This window comes from Kogia breviceps, chromosome 15 (assembly GCF_026419965.1).
Source record: "Kogia breviceps isolate mKogBre1 chromosome 15, mKogBre1 haplotype 1, whole genome shotgun sequence".
In the NCBI taxonomy this organism is placed as follows: Eukaryota; Metazoa; Chordata; class Mammalia; order Artiodactyla; family Physeteridae; genus Kogia; species Kogia breviceps.
The window spans coordinates 66,788,772-66,810,491 of NC_081324.1; the positions used below are offsets into that span (position 1 = coordinate 66,788,772).

At 57.4% G+C, this 21,720-nt stretch overlaps 1 protein-coding gene across 9 annotated transcripts in view; it reads right to left on the reverse strand.

Moving 5' to 3' along the window:
• OSBP2 (oxysterol binding protein 2) overlaps nucleotides 1-21,720 on the reverse strand; it is a 166,408-nt gene that overhangs the window by 28,429 nt on the left and 116,259 nt on the right. For 7 of the 9 annotated variants that reach the window (XM_067014694.1, XM_067014693.1, XM_067014696.1 and 4 more), the window contains one exon: nucleotides 4,119-4,375. In XM_067014694.1, coding sequence (XP_066870795.1) covers nucleotides 4,119-4,375 — 257 coding nt within the window. Of the gene's footprint in view, nucleotides 1-4,118; nucleotides 4,376-15,472; nucleotides 15,677-15,785; nucleotides 15,928-21,720 lie in introns of those variants that run through there. The other 2 variants (XM_067014698.1, XM_067014699.1) reach the window with 2 other exon arrangements.

Genomic DNA, 21,720 nt, shown 5'->3' on the forward strand with positions numbered 1-21,720 from the left:
CTGGCCACTACCTCTCCCTCTGCAAGCCCCGCCCTGGCACCGAGGGTCACTCCCCAGCCCTTCCACGGCCCTCTACACACTTGGCCTTCACCAGTGGGTGTGTGAGCTGCTGTCCTGCTTAGCTACTCCTCCCAAAGGCTGTACTGCTGAGCCCACGTGAGACTCAGCGTCACAAGGAAGATCACTGGACCATGGGCTCAGGGGCCGGACGGGTCTGCCTGGTCCTTGCCGAGTCCCTACCTGGCATAGGCCCGGGGAAGGCTCAGTGGGAAGCCACTCCGGTCTGGGTTCAAATCCCATCAGGCAGGACTTTCCTTACTGCATGAGCCCCAAGTTCATTATGGGGCCGCTGATCTGCTCAGCTGCTGCCCCGTGAGGCCTCCTGAAGGTCCACCAGGCACCACCCTCCCAGGCCTGCTAGAAAGAGCCCCGCCAACCGAAATCACAATAGGAGGGAAGGAGGCCGGGGCTCGGTACGACGTTCCCGTGAAAAAAAAAGTTTATGACTTGATTTCAGAAAGCTCTGTTCCTATGTCTCAGCAACCAGGCTGGGTCATTTCTCTGTAAGGCCAGGTGACCAGGGTGGCGAGGGGTGGTGACCAGCAGCTCTGCACCCTGCTCAGAGCCTGCACTTTCTCACAGATCTCATCCAGGTGAGGAAACGGGGCTAGAATGGCTTTGTAAATGGTCACTTAGCAGGTAAGTGAGATGTGGGCCACTTAGAACTTTTTTCCCTGAGATACAAGACTCACTTTGATTGAGACAGGGTATATCGGGCACTCCCACTGGGCTACTGTTGGGGCCACAGGTGAGTAAGACGTGAGCTTGACCTCAAGGGACACAAAGCCTGGTGGGGGACCAGACATTGAAATGATGGGCTAAACACTGCTCAGTGGGCTGGGACCACTGGGGGATCTAACCAGGAGGAACGGCTTCCTGATGGGGAACTCGGAGAGCCTCCTGGCCGTGGTGACATCCACGTGGGGTTCTGAAGGATAAAAAGGGATCTGCCAGGCATCTGAAGGGTGGGGAAGGGGTATTCTAGAGGGTACAGCGCAGACAAGGGCAATACAGTTCAGTATTCCTGATCCAGAACCTCCCCCAGACATCCTGTTCCCTCAAACATACACAAAAGGGCCATCCTCAAGGTGAGGGCCAGATGCCCCCTTGGGGAGCAGGGCCACAGGGACAGGCCTGCCTCAGTAGCCACGGTTTCTGGGATCTTGGAAACTGTCCAGAGAGCCTCCCTCCCTGCCCTGCTGGGAGCTCAGGATCTAAAGCCTAATGGTAGTGATGCCTTCTCCTGAATCTGAAGGAGGTTTAGAAATCTTCCTCTACTTCTCTCCTGAAGGCTGAACAACCCCAGACTCTTGGCCATCTTGGGGAAAAGTGAAGCAGCAGCAGTCCATCTCCCCTGTGTGGGGAGAGTGCAGCCTGCCCAGGGCCCTCCGCAGGATGTGTTTGCCTGCGGGCTTTGTGTGGCCTGCCGCCCCCCATTTTCTGCTCCACTTCCATGACCCAGGCTTAATCGGAGCCCACGAGGTGGAAAACCCAGAGCCATTCACCATCCACAGGAGGGGGCGGCCCTGGCTGTGCAGCTGGTGGGAGGAGAGATTCCCTGAGGTCCCCAGGAGGGGCTCCCGTCAGTCAGCCCGGGGGGCAGGGAGGGGATGGTGGAGAGGCAGTAGGAAGCCAGTGTGGGGGAAGCAGCTTCCTCTTCTTACAGTGAGATCTGGGGGGATCTGAGGGATGAGGATTTGTGCCTTCTGGGGACAGCTGGGGGTGGCTTCCACTCATCCTGGGTCCCCACCTTCCCAGGAAAGACCCTGGTAGGGCTGCAGCCTAAAGGTAAAAGGCACACCAGGGACTCAGGTCCCTGAGAATGGGGGTTTGCCCCAGGTGGATGCGAGGCCACCCTCCATGTGCTGACCTCAGAGTGGAAGGGGGCCTCTGCAGCCCTTGAGGGTCTCACCCTCACCGTCATGAGGGCCGTGACTCCCACAGCATGCTACACAGACTTGGGTTTGCGTCCAGTTTGGCCACTTAGCAGCTGGTGACCCTGGGCAGCTCAGGGAGTTCTCTGCGCCTCTGTCTCCACGTGGATATTAGCGGTACTAGCGAAGCTGTTGGGAGGGGTAAGTGGTCCTGGGCGGGAGTGGGCTCCCCTCGGGGCTCGGGGGTGGGAGCCACATGGATGCCTTAGTTACAGCTCCCTGGTCCAAATCCCTCCTAGTAACAGGGGTGGAGGCCAAAGCCTGGCCAGGAGTGGGGACGCTTTGCCTAGGTGGCCCCTCTGTACACAGTGGGGGTTTGGGCGTTCAGGGTCTGACAGCCTCCCAGAACTGAGCCGGCTCTTGCCGGGTGAGGAGCAGCTGTCAGGAAGGGTCCCTGGAAGGAATGCGGGACTCTGCACTAGCCTGGGCTCCCAGCACCTCACTTCTGTGCCCCCCCAGTGGAGGTAGATGGGAGAGGCCCTCATGTCAGGTTCATGTTGGCGGGGGGCACAGATCCCCGCCCAGGGTACAGGCTCCATCACTTGGGTCCAGCTCTCCTGGTGCCAGAACTGCTAACAGGCTTGCTAATCAACCCCAGGGGCCTGAGCTTCCCATCAAACAATTCATTACGCACTTAGGTGGCGAGCTGTTTTTATGGCTTCGTAAACACAGATGAGCCTCTGATGCCTGATAAAATACTTTTGCTAGAGACGCCAGCTGAGCAGTGCATTATCTGGGAAAAACCAAAACTGCTTACTCAAGACGATGCGGCTTTAGTCTCCGCATGTGGGGAGGCCATGCCAGGGGAAACCGCGGGGAAGCACAAATGCATCATTATGCCTTAAATGATCGATATCGGTGCTTGTCACCGGAAGAAGTACAGTGACCCAGGCCCCTAGAGTCTGGGGGCTGTAAGGAGGCCAGAGGGCCAAGAGGGTGGACATGGGAAAAGGAGAGAGAAGACCAGTGACAGGGCCAAACAGCAGGGTGGCCACGGAGCTGTGGTCCAGCAGCCTCTCGGCACGTGGACGCCACTGCATCCCTGAACGCCATGGACAAAGTCCACACCTGCAGGCACCTGTGCGTGTTTCCCTGGAGTCTGGGAAGAGGGTACAGGATCTTGGCCTGCAGTGGGCTCCGGCCTCCACCTTCCCACCCTGCCCTCAGGTTTCCTGGTGTTGGACGGAGAGCCTAGTCTCTGCTCTGACCCCCTGCTTTGGAGGCTGAGTCCCCCAGCTGGGGCTCACCTGGGCACTGGTACTGCCCACTGTCTCTGTGGCCAGCCTGACCGGCCTGCCTGAACCGCGTTCTCTGGATCCATCTCCTCTGAGGCGGCCTCCATCTCCCCACACCTCTGTGCTCTGGCCCCCAGCTCCCACGGTGCCATCCTGGCTGAGATGTGCTCATCCTGGGGGCTGTCCTTGGGAGGAGGCTGTGGCCTCTGACACATCAGTCCAGAGGGAGCACATGCACCTCTGGGGAACACTCATCAGGCAGAAAGAGGAAGGGCCCAGAAGCTCGGTTCAGCCTTGTACTCTCTGCCACCACGGAGAGACCCTCCCGGTTCGCGGTCACAGCTGTGTGGCTCCCAGAACCCGTGGAAAAGGGAAACTCCTGGGGCTGAACCCCTCAGTCCACAGACGTGGGTCCTCATTCAGCTATTTACTATCAGGTTGGCACGACTGCGGTGGCCTCAACTCGAAAGCTCTTCTGACTGAGGGACCCCCACCACACATGCAAGCTCCCCATGGTTACAGGTCCCAATCCTGCTGCATCTGAGCCATGTACTGGGGGAAAGAGCAGCAGCAGCTGTTGTGGAAAAACGCGGCAGCCGCGTCCCTACTGTGTGTGCTGAGCCGGCTGCTCAGGTTGGGCGCTGCCTTCTTCGCCCAGGCCTGAACCACCTGAGGGCTCAGCCGGCTCTCACCCCCAACTCGGAGCTCCACCCAACAGTGAGAAGCAGTGTCCTCACCCCGTGACGGCGCATGGATGAGATGACACGGAGGATGACGAGAGCAAGAGCAAGCCCTGGCCTGTCCCTCACTCTGGCCACCCACCCGGGGACCGGGGAGCCACCTCCCCCTTGGGGCCCTGGGCCGGGCCGGCAGGCCGGCGGACACTCACGTTGATCATAGCATTTGAAGTGATGCGGAAGAGGGTGGCCCGCTCGCTGACCGCCTTCAGCTTTTCGCCGCTCTCGCAAGGGATCCTGAGGCCGTCCAGCTCGCTCAGGGAGCGCTGCAGTGCCACGCCGTGCTTGGCCACGAGCTCATTGCACGTGCTGAGGTCGTCCAGCTTCAGGGAGAGCTTCTTGATGGTGTCGTGTAGCTCGCTCTTGTCAGCTGGGGAGGCGGTCCCGTCCTCGTCGTCCCCAGAGTCATCTGTGGAGACATGTGGGGTCGCCATGGTTCTTACAGAGCAACACACACCCAGAGGCCCGGGAGATGCCGCCTCCTGCTCCCTGCTCCCAGCCAGGGCGAGGTGTCTACACAGCCCCTCTGGAGTCAGTCGGGGGGGATGGAAGAGGGGACCAGCTTGAATGACAGGGCCTGGGCTGTGCTTTGCAGGGGGCACCAGCACCCCCTAAGCTGATGTGCAGGCAGGGGTGGGCTGTCCGGGTGAAGAGGTGGAGACAGCTGTGTGGGAGCGGCTCCCATCCCAGACCCCGCAGACCCTGAATGAAGCCCGGGCACTGTCCCCGCGTCACAGGCCCAGTCCGGGCTGACCCATGCTTCCCCCTCCAACCTGACCCTGCTCTCTGCTGTCCGCCCACCCCCGGTCCCTGCAAACAATGAGTGCTTGTGCTTCAGGCCTTTCCCTCTGTGTCCCCACTGCCTGGAACCTCCTCACCACCCCCCGCCACTCAGAGGTCTCACCCCTGCCCAGCCCAACGCCGCCCCATCTTCAGAGCTAGCCTGAAGGCCCCTGCAGGCTGCAGTCACAGCTCCCTCCCCGCTGCGACTGGTGACCCCCTCCTGCAGGTCTCCCCTGAGGAGCAAGGCCACGCTCACCTATGGGTGTCTCTTGTGTGGAGACACTGGCTGTGGCCTCTCAATGGCCTTGTCAGGGTAGGGACTGTACCACTCCCAGGGGACAGACAGGTGATGAGGCTCAGGTAGGTGAAGCCCTGGCCCAGGCCCCCTGGCTAGTCTGCCTGCCTCCAGAGCCGCCCTCTTCACGCCTAGGGGCCTCCATGAGGAGCCAGGCAGGTGCTCACACCCCATGCCCTCCCTGCTTACTCGACCCCAGGTGCCCTCGGCACCCTTCCTGGGAGTCTGAGGTACCTTGGAGCCTGGCCCGCTGCCAGCCCAGCTTGTGTCCAAAGGGGCGTGGGGCTGTGGAAGCCTCCGGGGTGCTCTGAAGCGGGTTGGGTGGGGTGGGGTGGGGAGCTGGCCTGGGCCCTGCTGCTACTTTGACACTGGCCTGTGAGTACAGAGGCTGTAATTGCTGAGCAGTGTCTGAGATGCCTTGATTCAGAAATAATCAGCAAGAATTTTTTTTTTTTTTTTTTTTTTTTTTGGTGAAGGAAATCTGTAATCCAAGATAGAAATTTTTGAAAAAAGGATGCATTGTGAGAGAACAGATTTCTTCCCATGGCAGACAGGGTGTATGGGAATGGCCACAGCGGAGACACTGCTCCGCACATGCCCTGAGCTGGGGACAGGGCCTGGCCAGCCTTGGAGGGGTGCCCGGAGCAAGGAGGTGGCAGGGGGCAGCATCCAGGCTGGGGACAGGGCTCGCCCACCCCATGCAGCCCAACTGCACTGAAATGACCCAGTGTCTGGAGACCACACGTGCCGGGCCAGGCCCTGGGCCACTCGCTTGACCAATGTGAACGCTGAGCCTCAGTGGCCAGCAGACAGCAGCTGTTCCCACTCTGAAGGCGCGAAAACACAGCTTCTGAGACACCAAGCCACCGGTTTAGGGCCCTGCTATCAAGGAGGCAGTGCTGGATCTGAACCCAGGGGGGTCTGCATGGAGTTGTTTCCTCTCTGGATCACCTTAGAAAGGCTCCGATGGCTGATGCGTATCTTGCCTTCCTGGGTGCCAGGCACTGGGCAAGGCGCTGCCTTGGTTAATGCACGTTGATGACCCAGTGAGGTAGGTTTGAGGGGCAGAAAGGTGCTTTGAAATTGCCCAGGGCCACAGGCGGGGAAATTCTGGAGCCTCCAGGCCTGTCCGGCTTCAGAGCCTAGGCTCTTAGTTACAACGCAACCTCCTCTCACTTTCCAGGTTCAACGTGTCAAACAACCAGAATGGCACCAACCAGTCAGCACAGCTGCCGCTGGGCACTGGGAGGGGCGCACGGGGGCATGCTGACTGCGGGTCAGCCTGAAAGTGACCCCTTGTGCTCTGAGAAAGAACTGACCAACCTAAGTCGGAGCATCTTCCTACAGGACGGGCAGAGGGTAGGTGACCGCACCTTAGCAAGCAGCTCCTAGGGTCTGAGTTCAGGTCCAGCTGCCAGGGACACAGGAAAGTGCTTGTTCTGCCCCCAAGTTGCTGGCTGTGTTGCTGGGGGAGGGATGGGAAGACACCTGACCAGCAAAGTCTGTTCTCTGGGGATGCGCAGGCAGAGTACCTCTCAGAGGGACAGTGAGATCAGAATGAGGGAGGGTGGGGGGGGAGGGGCGAGAGGAGGAGTGACTGGATGAATGATCTTGGGTGCATCCCAGGAGGCCTGCATGGAAGCGGCAGGTCACACACAGAAGGGCAGGGTCTGGAGAAGGACGTGAGCAGTAGGGTTGGGGCACAGAGGAGCTAGCTGGAGAGGGTAGAGGGCACAGCTAAGGAGCTTGGGCCTTCATTCCTTGGCAAAACAGAGTATGTGGGCATGTGAGCCGAGATCCGTGGATAAGAGGCGGCTGGTGACAGACTGAAGGGCAGAGCTGAACAATGAAGGGGACCCTGGCCCCCAAAGGCTGAACTGTGGCCAGGCTGAATCCCAGGTCTCAGTTCAGGGTCAGGGGTCTTTGCAAGGAGTAAATCCATGTGGGACACACAGACGAAGCTCAACATCAGAGATGCAAATGAAGCTGCTCAATGTGACATTCCTCAAAGTAGCAAAAAGAATAGATGGCATTAACTCATCTTGTGCTTTCTGAAGGAGGAACTGGCAGTTACCCATAAAAAGCCATGAAAAGGGCTCCTCGGCTTCCACTGCCCCCCACACCCCCACCTGCCCCCCGGACGTGAGCTCTGCTGGTGGGGCATGTCGTCCAAGGAAGGAAAACACATACGTGCAAAGTCGCTTAGGCTGTGGTTCTCAAGCTTGTGGCCTTGGGGGTTCTTAGGCTTTTCTGACCCCACACATCTTCACTGTCCCCACTCCCACTGGGAATAAAACTCAGGCACAGTGAGCATCTGAGAGGAACAAAGTAACAATCCACATCTCAACAACACAGCAGACACTGAACTATCCATGGACTTAAAATCCTACAGAAATTCTGCAACTATATAAATACAAGAATAGCAGCAACTGGAATCTAGGACCACATCGAAGCCACACATCCACCCACGGTAGAGCCCTGGCCTGCCTCAAAGCTCATGTGAAGGCCAGGACTCAGCACAGAGCAGCTATACGGAGGAGCTTCCAGGCTGCCCCCGGTGTAGGAAAAATGAGGTGGTCGGAGAGCAGAGGCTTGAGCTCCAGGGCACCTCCCCGGGGTGAGGGTGCTCACACGTCTGCCCCAGCCGCTGACATGAGGAGCCTGCCGTCCCTGCGCGGTGGAGAGGGGCACTCAGGTCTGCTCAAGTGCCAGCACGGGGCTGAGGGTGGAGGAGGCCGGACTGGACAGGAGATCCCCTTCACCGGGCAGTGGGTGTGAGCAAGGGGCCGGTTAGGGGAGCCCAAAGTGCACATGGCACCTGCCCTCTGCCTGGCGAGGATCATTTGCCATCCTCCACGCCAAATCTCAACCCCTGCGCACGAGGCCCGTCTCTCCCGCTCTCCCTGGGACACTCTGGCCTGCAGGGCCCCTCACCCGCCCCCACCGAGCTCCCTGCGGTCAGTTGCCTTGCTCCACTCATGCTGGCCTCTAGCTGGCTCTGCACCAGCTGGTGCGCCCCGGGAAATGCTGCATGAGTTGCACTCAGACCCAGCCCAGTCTCAGTAGCTCGGGAAGCAAGCGCTGGAAGAGGCAGCTTCCTACTGCTCAGCCATCAAGGGCTGGGTGGGATGGCGGCGTCCGGCAGCAAACAGCCACAGCAATGGAGGGTGGCAGCAATGGACAGTGGCAGTAGTGGCCAGGGCATACACAAGTACCGGCACTTCTTAAAGCACTGGACAAATAACTCACTTAATCTTTGCACCCTTAGCATCCTCATTTTACAGGTGAGAAAGCAGAGGCTCAGAGCAGGACGGGTCCTATGGAGAGTAAGTGGTGGGGCTGGGGTCCCTCCCCTGGTCTCTCAGCACAGGCCACACTGAGGGGGTCACTAACGGGAGCATCTTGCCCTGCCCTCTCCCTGCTAGCCTACATCATCTCACCCTCCTCCCCCACCCCTCCCGAGACTGTCAGCCTCACCAGGAAGAGGACAGAGCCAGAATGTCTGCACTGGGGCTGGCGGGGGGACTGCAGACCCTGCTACCCACACCCTCATCTCAGTGGGAGGGCTGAGGTTCAGGGCAGGAAGCATCTGGCCAAGACCACCAGCAGCCAGAGAACAGGAGCCCACATCCCTGCACGGCCACCTCCAAGGACAGTGACCCCAGGGAGCCAAACTGGAGGGTCTGTGACAGAGGAAGGACTGGAGAGCTGGAGGGGGCAAAGGGGAGGCCCAGGCAGGGGGGCAAGCGGCAGGAGCTTCTGCCCTCCCATCCTCCCGGCCCCAGCTGCCAGGGCCATCGTGCCGAACCCCTGCCTCCCCAGGCCTCGCTCTGCCTGCCTGTCTTGCGCTGCTGCTCCAGGTGTGCTTTTAACGTTCAGATCAAACCTTCACAGAAAAGCGAGCGACTCAGCAGGAACCCAGTGAGTTGCCCCACCAGATGCAAAGCCTGTGGCTTCTGAGACCAGGAAGTGGGCCTGGCAGATGGGGAAGGTGACTCTGTTCTTCTTCCCCAGGCAACTCTGAGCCAATGAGCCTGCGCCTCCTAACGAGAAAGACTTCCTGGGGAACTCAGGCCTGACATTCCTCAGCCAGTGACACCCCGAGGCTCCCTGGCTAAAGTGACAAAAGCAAACAGCAGCTCCAGACTGTGGAACATGGAAAGAACAATCAATCCAGCCTCCAAGCCAGGGGCAGGGTTCGAGATAAGGTGCAGGCAGCTCTGGGGATGGAGGGATCACGTGCAGCAAATGACCGTGGAATAAAGGGCTCCAGCCTGTTCTCAGACACGACCATTTCTAGAAAAGCACCAACACCTGAAATACCCACTGATTTTCACCAGCTAAATACAAGAATGAATTCTTTTTGTTAGATGAGAATAAATCCATAAAACTCGGGTTACCAACGTGTTTACAAGGCAGCGGTCACAACTTCTCTGTCCATCCTGGCCTGGCCAGGCCAGCAGAGTATGGCAGTGGCCTCCCATCCATGGTAAGCTTCCCAAGTGCATGAGTTTCCAACCCTTAGGGGCTATCCTGGGTTGGCCAGTGTCCCCCCCAAAATCATGCCCTTCCTGGAACTTCAGAATGTGACCTTATTTGGGCTGATGCAGGTATAATTAGTTAAGATGAGGTCATACTGGAATAGGGCGGGTCCTTAATCTAATATGACTGACATCCTTATAGGAAGAGGAGCAAAGACACAGAAACACTTGTGATGACACAGAGACTAGAGTGAAGCATCTGCAAGCCAAGGATTGCCAGCAACACCAGAATCTAATCAATACTCTGACTTACTGCCCTGATGGGTGGGCCCTGGATGCTCCCTAGATAAGCACTGAGACTCCCACCTGGGCACAGAGACCTCACAGTTCTCCCCTCAAGCCTGGCACACATGCCTCCCTGACTGCTCAGGGAGGTGGCCTGGGACAGCGGAGGAGCCCGGTTCTGGGCCAGGCAGTCCTGCTTCAACCCCACGTGGTCTTGGCTAAGAGTGCTCGTCCATACTCTGGGGATATTCATACCTCCTCTGGAAAAGGATTTAAGTCCCCAGCGTGCAGCCAGGGCAGAGCTGGGACTTCCTGGCCCCCCATCCACCAATATCCGTCACCCTCATCAGCCTAGCTCACTTTTTGCACATAACCAGTCTTGAGTTTACTTCAAATCATAGAGGCTTGGAGCCAGAGGGAGCCCCGGTGATTCTGCTGTGCCCCCGCCCCTGCTTGGGGGGTCTCCTTGAACCCTTCAGTAGCCGGCTGCAGCTGAGGAGCCACTGGGCACCTGCACCAAGGCCAGGACCCTCTTTCACCTGGAACTCCTGGGAAGGAGTGGGTTGCCATGGAAGCAGCCAGCAGAGCAGAGCCAGGTGGGCTATTTTTAGAAGTGGAGCTTTTTTTCCCCATCTTTGAGGAAAATGGATCAAGTTTCTGGGTGGGGAGACAGCTTTTTGAAACCAAGAAACCAAAAGGCTGCACAGATTGGTCTGGAAGGTGGGGGAGGTAACATGGTGGGAACGTGGGAGCCAGGGGCCCTGTGGCTGCCGCATTTTGCACTATCTCTTGCTTGTTTCTCTGGGGAATCTGGCTTTGCCCTGGCCTGCCCACAAGCTCCTCGGGGTCAACGCACAGGATGACCAGGGCCCCCTCCCCTCACACACTGTGGCTGGAGATGAGTGACAGCAGCACTGGCTGAGGAGGGGCCTCAGGACAGGTGAGGTGAAGGCTGGGGAAGCCCAGCACTCACGCCTCCCTCTCTGCACCTCCACCCAGCGCTGGGCAGGACAAGGTTTTTGGGGAGGTGGTGCTTAGATGGGTCCTGGCAGAGGGACGGGACTGCAGCGGAAGGGGACAGGCCTATGGAGGTGGGGAGACAAGTCCAGGGACACCAGCAGGGTTCTGAACAGGGAGGGACATTCAGATGGCTCATCCACCTCTAGGTGCCAGGAAGCCAGGGACCCCCACCCTCGCCCAGCCAGGTCATGCTCTGCCTGCGCTCCACGCCCTCGCTTCCTCTTGGCTCTTCAGCCCATCTAGTGCCAGGGAGACTCCGTGGCTTTCCCACCTCCTTGCCACTCCCCAGATTTCTTTCCTCCTCTCCTCTGTCCATAGATGGCTGCTCCCGGGGCTTCCCTGGTGGCCCAGTGGCTAAGAATCCGCCTGCCAATGCAGGGGACACGGGTTAGAGCCCTAATCCGGGAAGATTCCACATGCGGCAGAGCAACTAAGCCCGTGCTCCACAACTACCGAGCCTGTGCTCTAGAGCCCGCGTGCCACAACTACTGAAGCCCGCGCACCTACAGTCTGTGCTCCGCAACAAGAGAAACCACTGCAATGAGAAGCCCATGCACCGCAACGAGTAGTAGCACCCGCTTGCCGTAACTAGAGAAAGCTCACACGCAGCAACAGAGACCCAACACAGCCAAAAATAATAAATAAATAAAATAAATTAATTTTTTTTAAAAAGATGGCTGCTCCCCAAGGCCCAGTACCCATCGTTTCACCTGAGCACTGCCCTGAGCCCTTGGGCTCCCTCCCTCGGGCTCCCCAGCACTTGCCCCTGGACCTGCCTCCGGCTGATGGGAGTAACATCCAAAAATGTAAAAAGAAGGTGATGGCTTCTTGGATGACAAGGTACAAAACTTGCTAGCCAGGCACTAGGCCACTGACCGGGCAGGGCCCAGAGGGGGTCAGGGGGATAAGAGAGAAGCCTTGTCCCATTGGCCAGGAGTCACGGGAGGAGGCAGCCACACAAGGGGACCCACAGCCATCCATGGGTGGGTGGCGCAAGGCAGGTGGAGGCCAGCAGACAGCCAAGGAGTGCCACTGGCTGGTGTGGGGAAGGGGCGGGGGGACGGGACACATGCTGTCTGAGTGCCTGCTCACCCCAGGCTGCCCCCGTCCCAGCCCCCTGCCACTCTACAGAAGAGAGGGCTCAGGGAGGGTGGGGAAGAATCCTTGATCCCTGCTCCACCATGGCAGGGAGCCTGCATCAGTGCAGCGTGGGCCCCGCCGTGCCCGTGTCCTGAGACCCAACTTAGGACGGCAGCTGACGATGCTGACATCATGCCCTGACCCAGCGGTGCTCACTGACCCAGCAGCATGGTTAATGGATTAATGGGGACAGGCGCTGCTCCCCTCCCTCTCCTCAGGACAGGGAGGGGACAAGGCCTAACCCCCGAGCCCTGCAGCCTTCCAGCCATGGTCTGGGACCCTGAGTGGCCACACCTCCCTGGGGCCCCCAGGACCCCATGGGGGGCTTTCGTCTCACCTGAACACTAAGAACTTTGAGCAGGGAGTGCCTCCCTCTTTCCTGCAGTCTGGCTGTGCAGAGACCCCACCGCAGGGCCTCAGAGGAGACAAGCACAGCCAGCGGGCGTTGGTTTCAAGTGAGAACCACGGGGCCCTGCACCCTCGGCAGAAAACAGCCATTTCCAATTTGCAGTGTTAGCATCTCAAAAATTCAATTACAACAGGTTTTCTGACTGTTATTTAGATGTCGGGAGGTTTGTTAAGCTGCCCAAATTCAATTGCAGAATCCAATCAGCTGGATGCTGACAACAGAAACAGGCCTTGAGGCAGATCCACGAGGTCAAGTGACTTTGGTGGGTCTGAGACCCTACAGCCCTGTTGCTCAGTGACAGCCTATCTTGTGCTCCCTTGGGTCATGACTTTGCCATATTATGACACAGTTTGCTGCACGAACCACACCCAGGAGAGGAATGGGTGGCGTGGAGGGTTATGGACTGTGCCCAAGACCCCAAGGCTCCTGAGTGGTGGAGACACAGACTGATGGCACCTGCCACCCCCTTGGCCCTGAGGCTGAGAGACTGCAGCAGCTCACTCCACCCAGCCCGAGGTGAAGCCTGTGCTGGCCAGTGACCTCCACCTGGCCTGGACCAGGCGAGTGGGGAGGTGAGCCCTGCCTGGGGTGATGCTGCTCCTGTGGTCCTTTGCCCTGGAGGAGGGCCCCACTCAGGCAATGGGTAGAGGGAGGCTGAGAGGTCTCCTAGTCTTGACAGAGAAGGGCTCAGACAGGAGCCCCGGGGTAGGGTCCCAAGAGGCCTTGGGAGGAGGTGGCTGCCTTACAGGCACACCTTGCAAGAGGGTGACACAGGAGGCGGGTGTTGCTCCAGGGAGATGAGGGGGCAGGAGCGCTGGGCTAGAGGTGGGATGGGCCAGAGCCCTGAGGATGAGCACCCCTGAAGTGCAGCCCCTGAGGCAGGTCGGAGGCCTCAGCGCTGGAGAGTGAAGCACGGGAACCAGGTCAGAGGAGACAGGGGGCCACTGCGGGGCCCTGGGAATGGGGTGCCCCCCCACCAAGGTATTGCCATCCTTCCTGACTGCGAAATCCAAAAGGAAAGCAGGTCTGTCTTTCCCAGAGTAGATTCTGTGGGATGCTAGTCCTGCAGGGGGTCCTGCAGAAAAAGGAATCAGTGATTTAAAAAAAACAAACAAACAAAAAAAAACTTCCAAAAATAGGATGAATGACGTCCCTCCCAGCCAAGGAGGTAGGCGACTGAAAGCTCTGAGAAGCTTGGCCTTGAGGATACCGGAAGGCATGCAGGGATCTAATCTGATGGAAAAATCAGATAATAATAAATAATAAATCGTGAAACCCTGGTAGGCAGATGGAAAACACAAGCCAGAGCACCGGCATCATATGACCTTTATGGGCCCTCTGTGGCCCATCTCCCCTCCTCTCTCTCTCGTGATCAGCATGGGGTGTGTTGAGGGCACCAGGAGCCGGGTGAGACCACATTCAGGCTCTCCAGCAGCTTCCGCTGGAGAGGGGTGCAGAGGTGGCACCCCAACCTGGACAGCTATCAACAAGGCTGAGGTGGGGCCCCAGGAATGGGTGCCCCGGGCTGACACAAAAGTCGGGCTTTGCTTCCAGTCCACCGGGGATACAGGGGTAGGAACCTCATCCCACAAACACGAATCTGTAGGCCAGTATCTGTGGTGACTGAATCTCTGCTCTTCCCAGGGAAAAACACCCCCAGGGACCCCTGGGCTGGCTGTAGAAGCCAGCAAGCAGCAGAAGGCTGGGCAAAAATCTCAGAGAGCAAAGACACAAACCCCCTTTCCCTCACTGGAGGGGGCTAGGGCACAGGGTCAGAGCCACGAGCCACAATGATGGGTGAAAAATAAGTGCATGCAAGTGACGGCTACGACGCCCACAGAACCAGGTGCCTTCCTCCTCAGCAGAGGGCTGTGACCCGGGGCCACACAGCATCCTCAGGATGATGGACGGCTCTGGGAGCAGGGCCCACCTCCAGGGAAAGAAACACTGGGGCAGAGATGGAGCCTAAAAATAGAGGCGCAGGCTCCAATTATGGCATCTTCTCAGATGCTGAAGCCAACCTGCCACCCACAGCCTCCTCCGGCCCGCAGAGCGCCCAGCCCACCCAGAGCTTCCACCCTAACCAGGGTTTCCACGGGGTCTCCTAAAGGAACGGGGTGCTGTCCCAGATCCAGCACTGCAGGGAGCTGGCGTCCTACCCACCGCCCCCCTCCCACCCTCCAGACTCACTCATCTGCTCCGTCCTGGTTTGAGTCTCGCCCCAAGGTCCCAAGGTGCAGAGGTGGGCTGCCCCTCAGCCAACCTGAGGCAGGTGCATGAGGGCCAGACCCCACGCCAGTTGGGTTTGGGCGGAGACACTGCAGCCCACCCCCTGCCGGTGCCAGCTGACTGGGGGCGAGGCGCTGCTGCTCTCACCTGAGCCCTTGTTTAAGAGGCACGAGAGGGACAGCTGGAGCACAGATGCTCCTCTTCCTCCGACCTGCTGATGTCAAGAGAGGAACCCACCTGCGTCTCAGCACGGTGGATCCTCCTCGAGGCACCCGCCTCACCTAGACAACAGTGAGCCTCCTCGGGGGGCTGCCATGCTCCCCCCAGCCTCCACTGCAAGCCTCTGAACTCCGTCCCACCTGTCTGCTCACTCCTGGCTCACAGAAAGCCCCCTGAAGGCCCGGCCTCCAGATCAGGGGGACCGCCTGGTGCCTTGGTGGCGGGAAGGGCATCAGTATTTTTAAAAAGTTTCTCCAGGAGATTTCACACCGCAGCTGGGTGAGAACTGCTGGGTTAGATGCTGGCGAGGCCTCACCAGCTTTAACACCTCATAATCCGAGGCTCCAGCCACACGTTTCCTCAGTGCTCCACATCTGTCCCCCACACCCTGCACCCCACCTCCAGGTGCTCCTCCCAGCTCTGCAGACCGGGGAACCAAGGCCGAGGGGCTCACGTGGCCTCCAGGCATCTGGCTCCTGGGGCTCCCTCTCTCCGGGGCCCTGCACTACCTTCTGGGTAACCAAGAAAAGGAAAAAAGTTCTCTCGGCTTGCCAGCTCAGGAAATTAAACAACGTCCTTGTTTCCATGTTGAAATCGAGCCTTTGTCCACATAACACAATTTCAGTTTGGGTGTTGCTGTCTCACCTCTGGTCCTGTTTCTCCACGACGTCGTTACTTGTTAGCAGCTGCCCCAGATCCCATCAGGTTACGAACCGTGGCCTCCGCATGGCGCCGGCTGCCGGAACGGCTTCTTTCTGCCCTCGCGGGCAGGGGCAAAGCACTGCCCTCGGCCCAGCCGTGAGCACAGCTCCTCGGAAGCCACTGAGCCCACCTCACAGTTCTCCCCACCAGAAAATGGCGCCCACCTCCCCGGTCCCACCCCCTCCGCTTCCCGTTGTGGGTCCAGCGATCCCTGACCAATGAGAAGGATCCTTTAATAAACAACAAGGCGCCCCACCTGTGGGAGTGTTTAATCTTGCTCAGCACAAACACCTGTCTCACAGCCAAAGCAAGTGGGACTGAACTGAAGCGAGGTCTGCCGACCCACACGAGAACCCACTGATCCACTCACGACTGCGCCAGCATAGTTGAGCCGCTCACTGGAAACTGCCAGATTACATTTTCCTGGCCCGAAGAGAGCCACAGCTGCTTATCCTTGGAAATCATCGGACGCCCACGTAATCACGCTAAAGAGCTTTCCATGTGCAGCTGCCTCTAGGCGGCTCTCTGTCAATGACAGAGAGTGACTGGGTCAGGGAGGAGGCGGGGGTGGGGCAGGGCTGGGAGAGGGGTCCCGCCACCTAGGAGCCCGTGGGGCCCTGGAGAGGCAGGGGCTGCGTCTGCCTGGCTGATCTCCACCTCCTGGGCCTGCGTGAAGGAGGTGCCAAACAGAAACCTGCTGAATGAACGGATGCCACAAGGGACGATGGTGGGAAGCGTTTTGTGAACCCCAGGGCAGTGTGCAGGTGAGCGGTGACGGGTTCAGGGTTTTCCCCTGGCTCTTGAGAGAATGCAGCAATCACAGCTCGCTCACCCTATGACCCACCCCGCTTAGCTGCTCAGTCCCTGCAAGGTTCCTCTTTCTCGCCCTGCAGACCTCAGAGTGCCCTCCCGCTTCTTCTGGCTGTGGGTGGTGAGTGGGGGCCTGGCCCTGGGCCAAGCTCTGTGGGGAGGGTGAGGAGGAGACCCACAGGCCCTGCCTGGGTGGTGGAATCTCATAGTCCACTCTATGCAGGATGGACAGGCCAAGTTGTGTCTTAAACAGAAAGGGGACAGAGCCACCCCCTTTCATTTAAATGCCCACATAAGACTCTCTCCCCTTTAGGAGTCACACAGACCTGCAAGTCCCAGTTTGTTATTTATCGCCCCTGAGACCTCGCAGCTACTTAACTTCTTTACCTTCAGCTCCTCATCTGTAAAATGGGTCAATGCATGTAACGTGCTTAACACAGTGTCTGCCACAGTGAGGCCACGAACATCAGCCATTATTACCTGGCTATAAAAAAGAGCCACGCTGAAGGTAGAAAAGTCAAAAAGCCCTGTAGAGAAAAGCACAAAGTAGCAAAGAAACAAGCCCCAGCAATCCTCCTCAAGATAACCTCATCAACCTGTCTGATGCCAGTGGCATCTCTTTCCGCCCACTCCCACATGCTACCCATAATGGGGACTGTCCCTTGTTCCAATTCCATGACTGCCGGCGACCAAGAACACCCAAGCAAGGGGCCTCTCAGGGGCCAGGAGGGTGGGTGGGAGCTCTCGTCACTTGAAAGGCGTGTGCCCCGTGATCCAGGCACACCTGGAGCCAGGTTACCATAACTGCCTGCTCCCTGCCGGTCTGAGGTCCAGGTGGGCAGAGGCGGCCACCTGAAGGGTCACCTGAAGGGAAGGCCGCCAGTCCCTGATGGCAACACCAGAAGAGTACGCTTGGCAGAATGTGTTTAAAGTGACCCGGCTCAGAGTGAGGCCGAGAGAAAGGGGCAGGAGGTAGGGATATTTCTGGAGGCTGTCTGGCTCCTCCAAAGGCCCTTTCGTTCCTCTCCTAGTTCTGGGTCACTGTCCATGCAGCTAGGAGCCTGGCACAGGCCCTGTGTTCGCAGGCATCTGAACATTCCTCCTGGAGGACACGGAGGGCAGTGGACAGTCCTCTTCGTGACCCACATCCTTGGGAGCCCCGACCCAGAACTGACAGGGGGAGGCTGGGGATGAGGGTCAGTGAGGCCGAAGAAGGCATTCCTGCACCCGGAAGACATCAAGGCTTTCCAATTCCCAGTCAGCCTTCTGTTTTGTGTTTCCTATGTTCCCAGGTCGCTAGGGAGACTGGTGGGTGGGCAGGTCCTCAGCTTAAGTGTTGGTTCGGCCACCAAAAGACTGTGTGACTTTGAGCAGGTCTCTCCCTTCTCTGGGCCCCAGTGTTTGCTCCTGAAAGGAAGGGCCTCTACTGGGCAGACCCACACTGCTCTGCGGAGAAGGTCCACCAGCTACGGTTAATGCAGACCTTAATGCGGACATGCATTTGACCCTGGGCCTGCGGGCTTCTCTGCTAGTTGTGTTCTGGGAGGGGGAGGGGGAAGAAACAACCCTGTGACCAAGCAAGCTACCCCAAACCCCACCCCGGATTTGATGATTCAGCAGAACTGGTCATTTATGAAGAAGCCTTGGGAGCCAGGCCAGAGGCCAGGATCCATGGAGGCCCTGCCACCGTGAGATGGATCAGAATGCTGATTGTGAGAGTAACTGCATCCCAGCCAGGCAGGCAGAGCCCAGGTCTGGGAGTCAGAAGCGGGGCTCAGACCCAGAGGTGGGGGAAAGAGGCAGGGCTGAGGAAAGGCCTGCAGTGGAAAAGGCTCGAGGGCGTCGGTCACCAAAGCCCCTGCCCTCTGCACAGCTCGTTCCTCCATTAGTCAGCTGTGCCCCTGCCCAGGTCCACCGTCGCCTCCCCAACCCCGTCCCCACACCTGCTGGACGAGGAGGGCAGCCACCCCTCACAGCTCCGAGGCGCCCTACCAGCAGCACCATGCAGACACCACTGTGGGCAGGTGGCTTCCAAGGCTTGGCTCAGGGGGAAAATCTACCTAAGCAGTGATTGCTAAGGCTGAAAATCAATCTGAAAATAGTGAGGCCCCAGAAAAATTCACATTCAGGAAGGAACCTGCTTGCGAGGAGCTTGGCCAAAGACAAACGAGGTGGGCTTTCGCTGGCCGTTTGCTCCCGAGGGCAGGGATGAAGGCATGGCCCCCGCCTCCCCAACGGCCCCTGGCTCTGACCATCTGCTCGCCCAGCCTCTGTCAGGGGAGAACTATTTTCTGTCGGGCCAGCAAGCATCATTCTCAGGCTCCTGGCTGATACACTGCTTACTGTAAATCAGGAAATTGGTTTTCTGTTTTCTAAAAGAAATGGAAATTAGAAATTCCAACGTGTGATGGTAGTTGTGAAGAGACTGCAAGTGATTGTCCCTAAAAATAGAAGGGGGCTGTTTCCAACTGCCAAGTCTTAGTGAGTAGGAGCTGGTGCCTGGGCAGGGAATACTGCCACAGGGAACCGTGGGGAGGGTGACATGGTGGAAGTGACAGCCACTGTGAGACCAGCCGAGAGAAAAGCCAGCAGAGACAAGGGAAGAGGGGGAGGGAGCAGGGAAGGAAGAACCACCTGCCCACCTGGGACTGTGCCGGCGGGCTCTCTACCTGAGTCCTGGGGACCCCTGCTCAGCAGCTGCTCCCTGAGCCTGCAGGGAGGCTCCTCATAGCCCAGGTAATGCAAGGTGCCCAGAGCCTGGCTGAGACCTTCCCCTCAACTACAGAGCCCAGGGGCTTCTCACTTAGGCCACGGGGCTGAGGGAGAAACCTGGACCCACCCAAAGGTACCACGCAGTCTGCAATGGCATCAGAACACAGTCCTGCACAATCTGAAACCCCACAGCCAGGCGGGCTTGAATTACAACCAGACGGTCCGCAGAGATCCAACATCTTTGGGCCAAGTTTCCACCCGAGACCCATTTCCGATTGGCTCCATGCTGGCCTGGCGGGGCTCCCCTTAAATAGGTCACTGTGGCTGACAACTTTCTGGTGTCCTTGTCCTAGGCCCCCCCCTGGCTGGAAGGGGGAGGGACTGATGGAACAGGTAGTGGGGGGCCGTGAGGCCTTTGGGCTATGCTGAGATGAGGAATATTCAGGCCACTTAGGGCCGGAGGGCTTGGGGCCAAGGAATGGCTGTGTCCTACAAAAGGCCCCTTTTCTGGGGCAGGTGAGCCTGAGGCAGAGACCCAGGCAACAACAGAGGGTCACTGCTTGCTGGCAACACAAAGTCACTCCGTAGTTCATGAAGTACTCTGCTGGGCAGCCCCAACTCGGGTCACCACACCCCTGTGCTGTGGGCTCCACTTCTGGCCTCCTTAAGTGCCAGGGGTGCTGGGGATCTGTGAGGTGAGGTGCTGCCCCTGGTCATCTGATGGGCAGCTTGATTCTGGGATTTGGATGCTGGGGCCATGAACGGGGATGTGCCAGGGCAGTGGGCACATGATCCAGAAGACAAAGAAGGAACAGCTTCTTTACAGAGCTGAGAGAAAAAAAAACCCTAGAATTTTATAGTTCATAAAAATGTCCTCCAAAAATAAAGATGAAGTAAAGATATGTTCAGACAAATAAAACCTGAGAGAATTTGTGGCTCCCTGACCTACAATAAATGTTAAAGGAAGTTCTTCAAGCCGAGAGGAAATGATACCAAATGGAAATTCAGATCCAGACAAAGGAGTGAAGAGGGCTAAAAATGACACCGGGCAGGACCCTGTGGGGACTTCCAGATACAGAAGCTCCTCCGAGTCTTGTTTGTAGGAGAAAGGCTTTAGTCCCCCAGACTTTCCCTAAGTTCCAAAGAGCAGGCCCAAGCATTTACTAGTTAGGGAGGTGGGGGAATGTAAAAACAAAGGAAAAGCAGTTAAGCAAGACAAGTAATGACAATATCCAGCATAAAACAGAGCTCTGGGACTTCCCTGGTGGTTCAGCGGTTAAGAATCTGCCTGCCAATGCAGGGGACATGGGTTCGAGCCCTGGTCCGGGAAGATCCCACATGCCGTGGAGCAACTAAGCCCATGCTCCACAACTACTGAGCCTGCGCTCTAGAGCCTGTGAGCCACAACTACTGTGCCCACGTGCCACAGCTACTGAAGCCTGTGCACCTAGAGCCCATGCTCCGCAACAAGAGAAGCCACTGCAATGAGAAGCCCGCGCACCACAGCAAGGAGTGGCCCCCGCTCGCTGCAACTAGAGAAAGCCCGCACGCAACAATGAAGACCTAATGCAGCCAAATATAAAAATAAATAAATAAATAAATTTAAGGAAAAAAAAAACAAAAAACAGAGTCCTAGCTCCTCCTCAAGGGATATACATAACAATCTGACACATATATTTGAGTTCTGCAGGATGGTGACCCTCACCCAGGTGGAGGATGGTAGCTATATGCTGAACACAAGGATGCAGACCCCAGAATGGTTGGAACCAGGAGGTTGATGATTAAGATTCTGGAAACATCACCTTGTTACCTCACCACCAACCAATCCGGAGAAGGTCATGCACCCTGCAGCCCTCACCTCAAATGTTGCCTTTAAATTAAAACCATTCCCTGAAAGCCATCTGTCTCTTGTTTGGGTCTTTGAGCATAAGCCACTGTTCTCCTTGCTTGGTGCCCTGCAAATAAGCACCAAACTTTCCTTCGCCACAAACCAGTGTCAGTAGATTGTCTTTGCTGTACGGTGGGTGAGCGGACCCAAGTTCGGTTTGGTAACAGAAAAAATAAGTATGTGAGTGAACATAAAAGATGCTGGTTTCCTCATTTTAAAATTTCATTTAAAGACAACTGTATAGAGCAAGTAAAAAAAGTGTATCTTCAAAAGTAATATAGGACACAGTAGAAAGGGTGGGGGCCATGGAAGTAAATATATTGTTGCAAGATTCTTACTTATAGCTGAAATGGTATATGATTTGAAGGAAGACTGTGATAACTTAAAGATGCATAATGTAAACCCTAGAGTGGCCACTGAGAAGACAGATGTACAGTTGTGAGCTAATAAAAGGAAAAAAATGAATACTAAAAATAATACCACAGGGTTTCCCTGGTGGCGCAGTGGTTGAGAGTCCGCCTGCCGATGCAGGGGACACAGGTTCATGCCCCGGTCTGGGAAGATCCCACATGCCACGGAGCAGCTAGGCCCATGAGCCATGGCCACTAAGCCTGCGCGTCCGGAGCCTGTGCTCTTCAATGGGAGAGGCCACAACAGTGAGAGGTCCGTGTACCACAAAACAAAACACAAAAAACACAAAAACCACAGATGGCAGGAAAAGAGAAAAAAAGAACAAAGTAGATGAGACCAAACAAACAGCAAAATAGTAGATTTAAGCCCA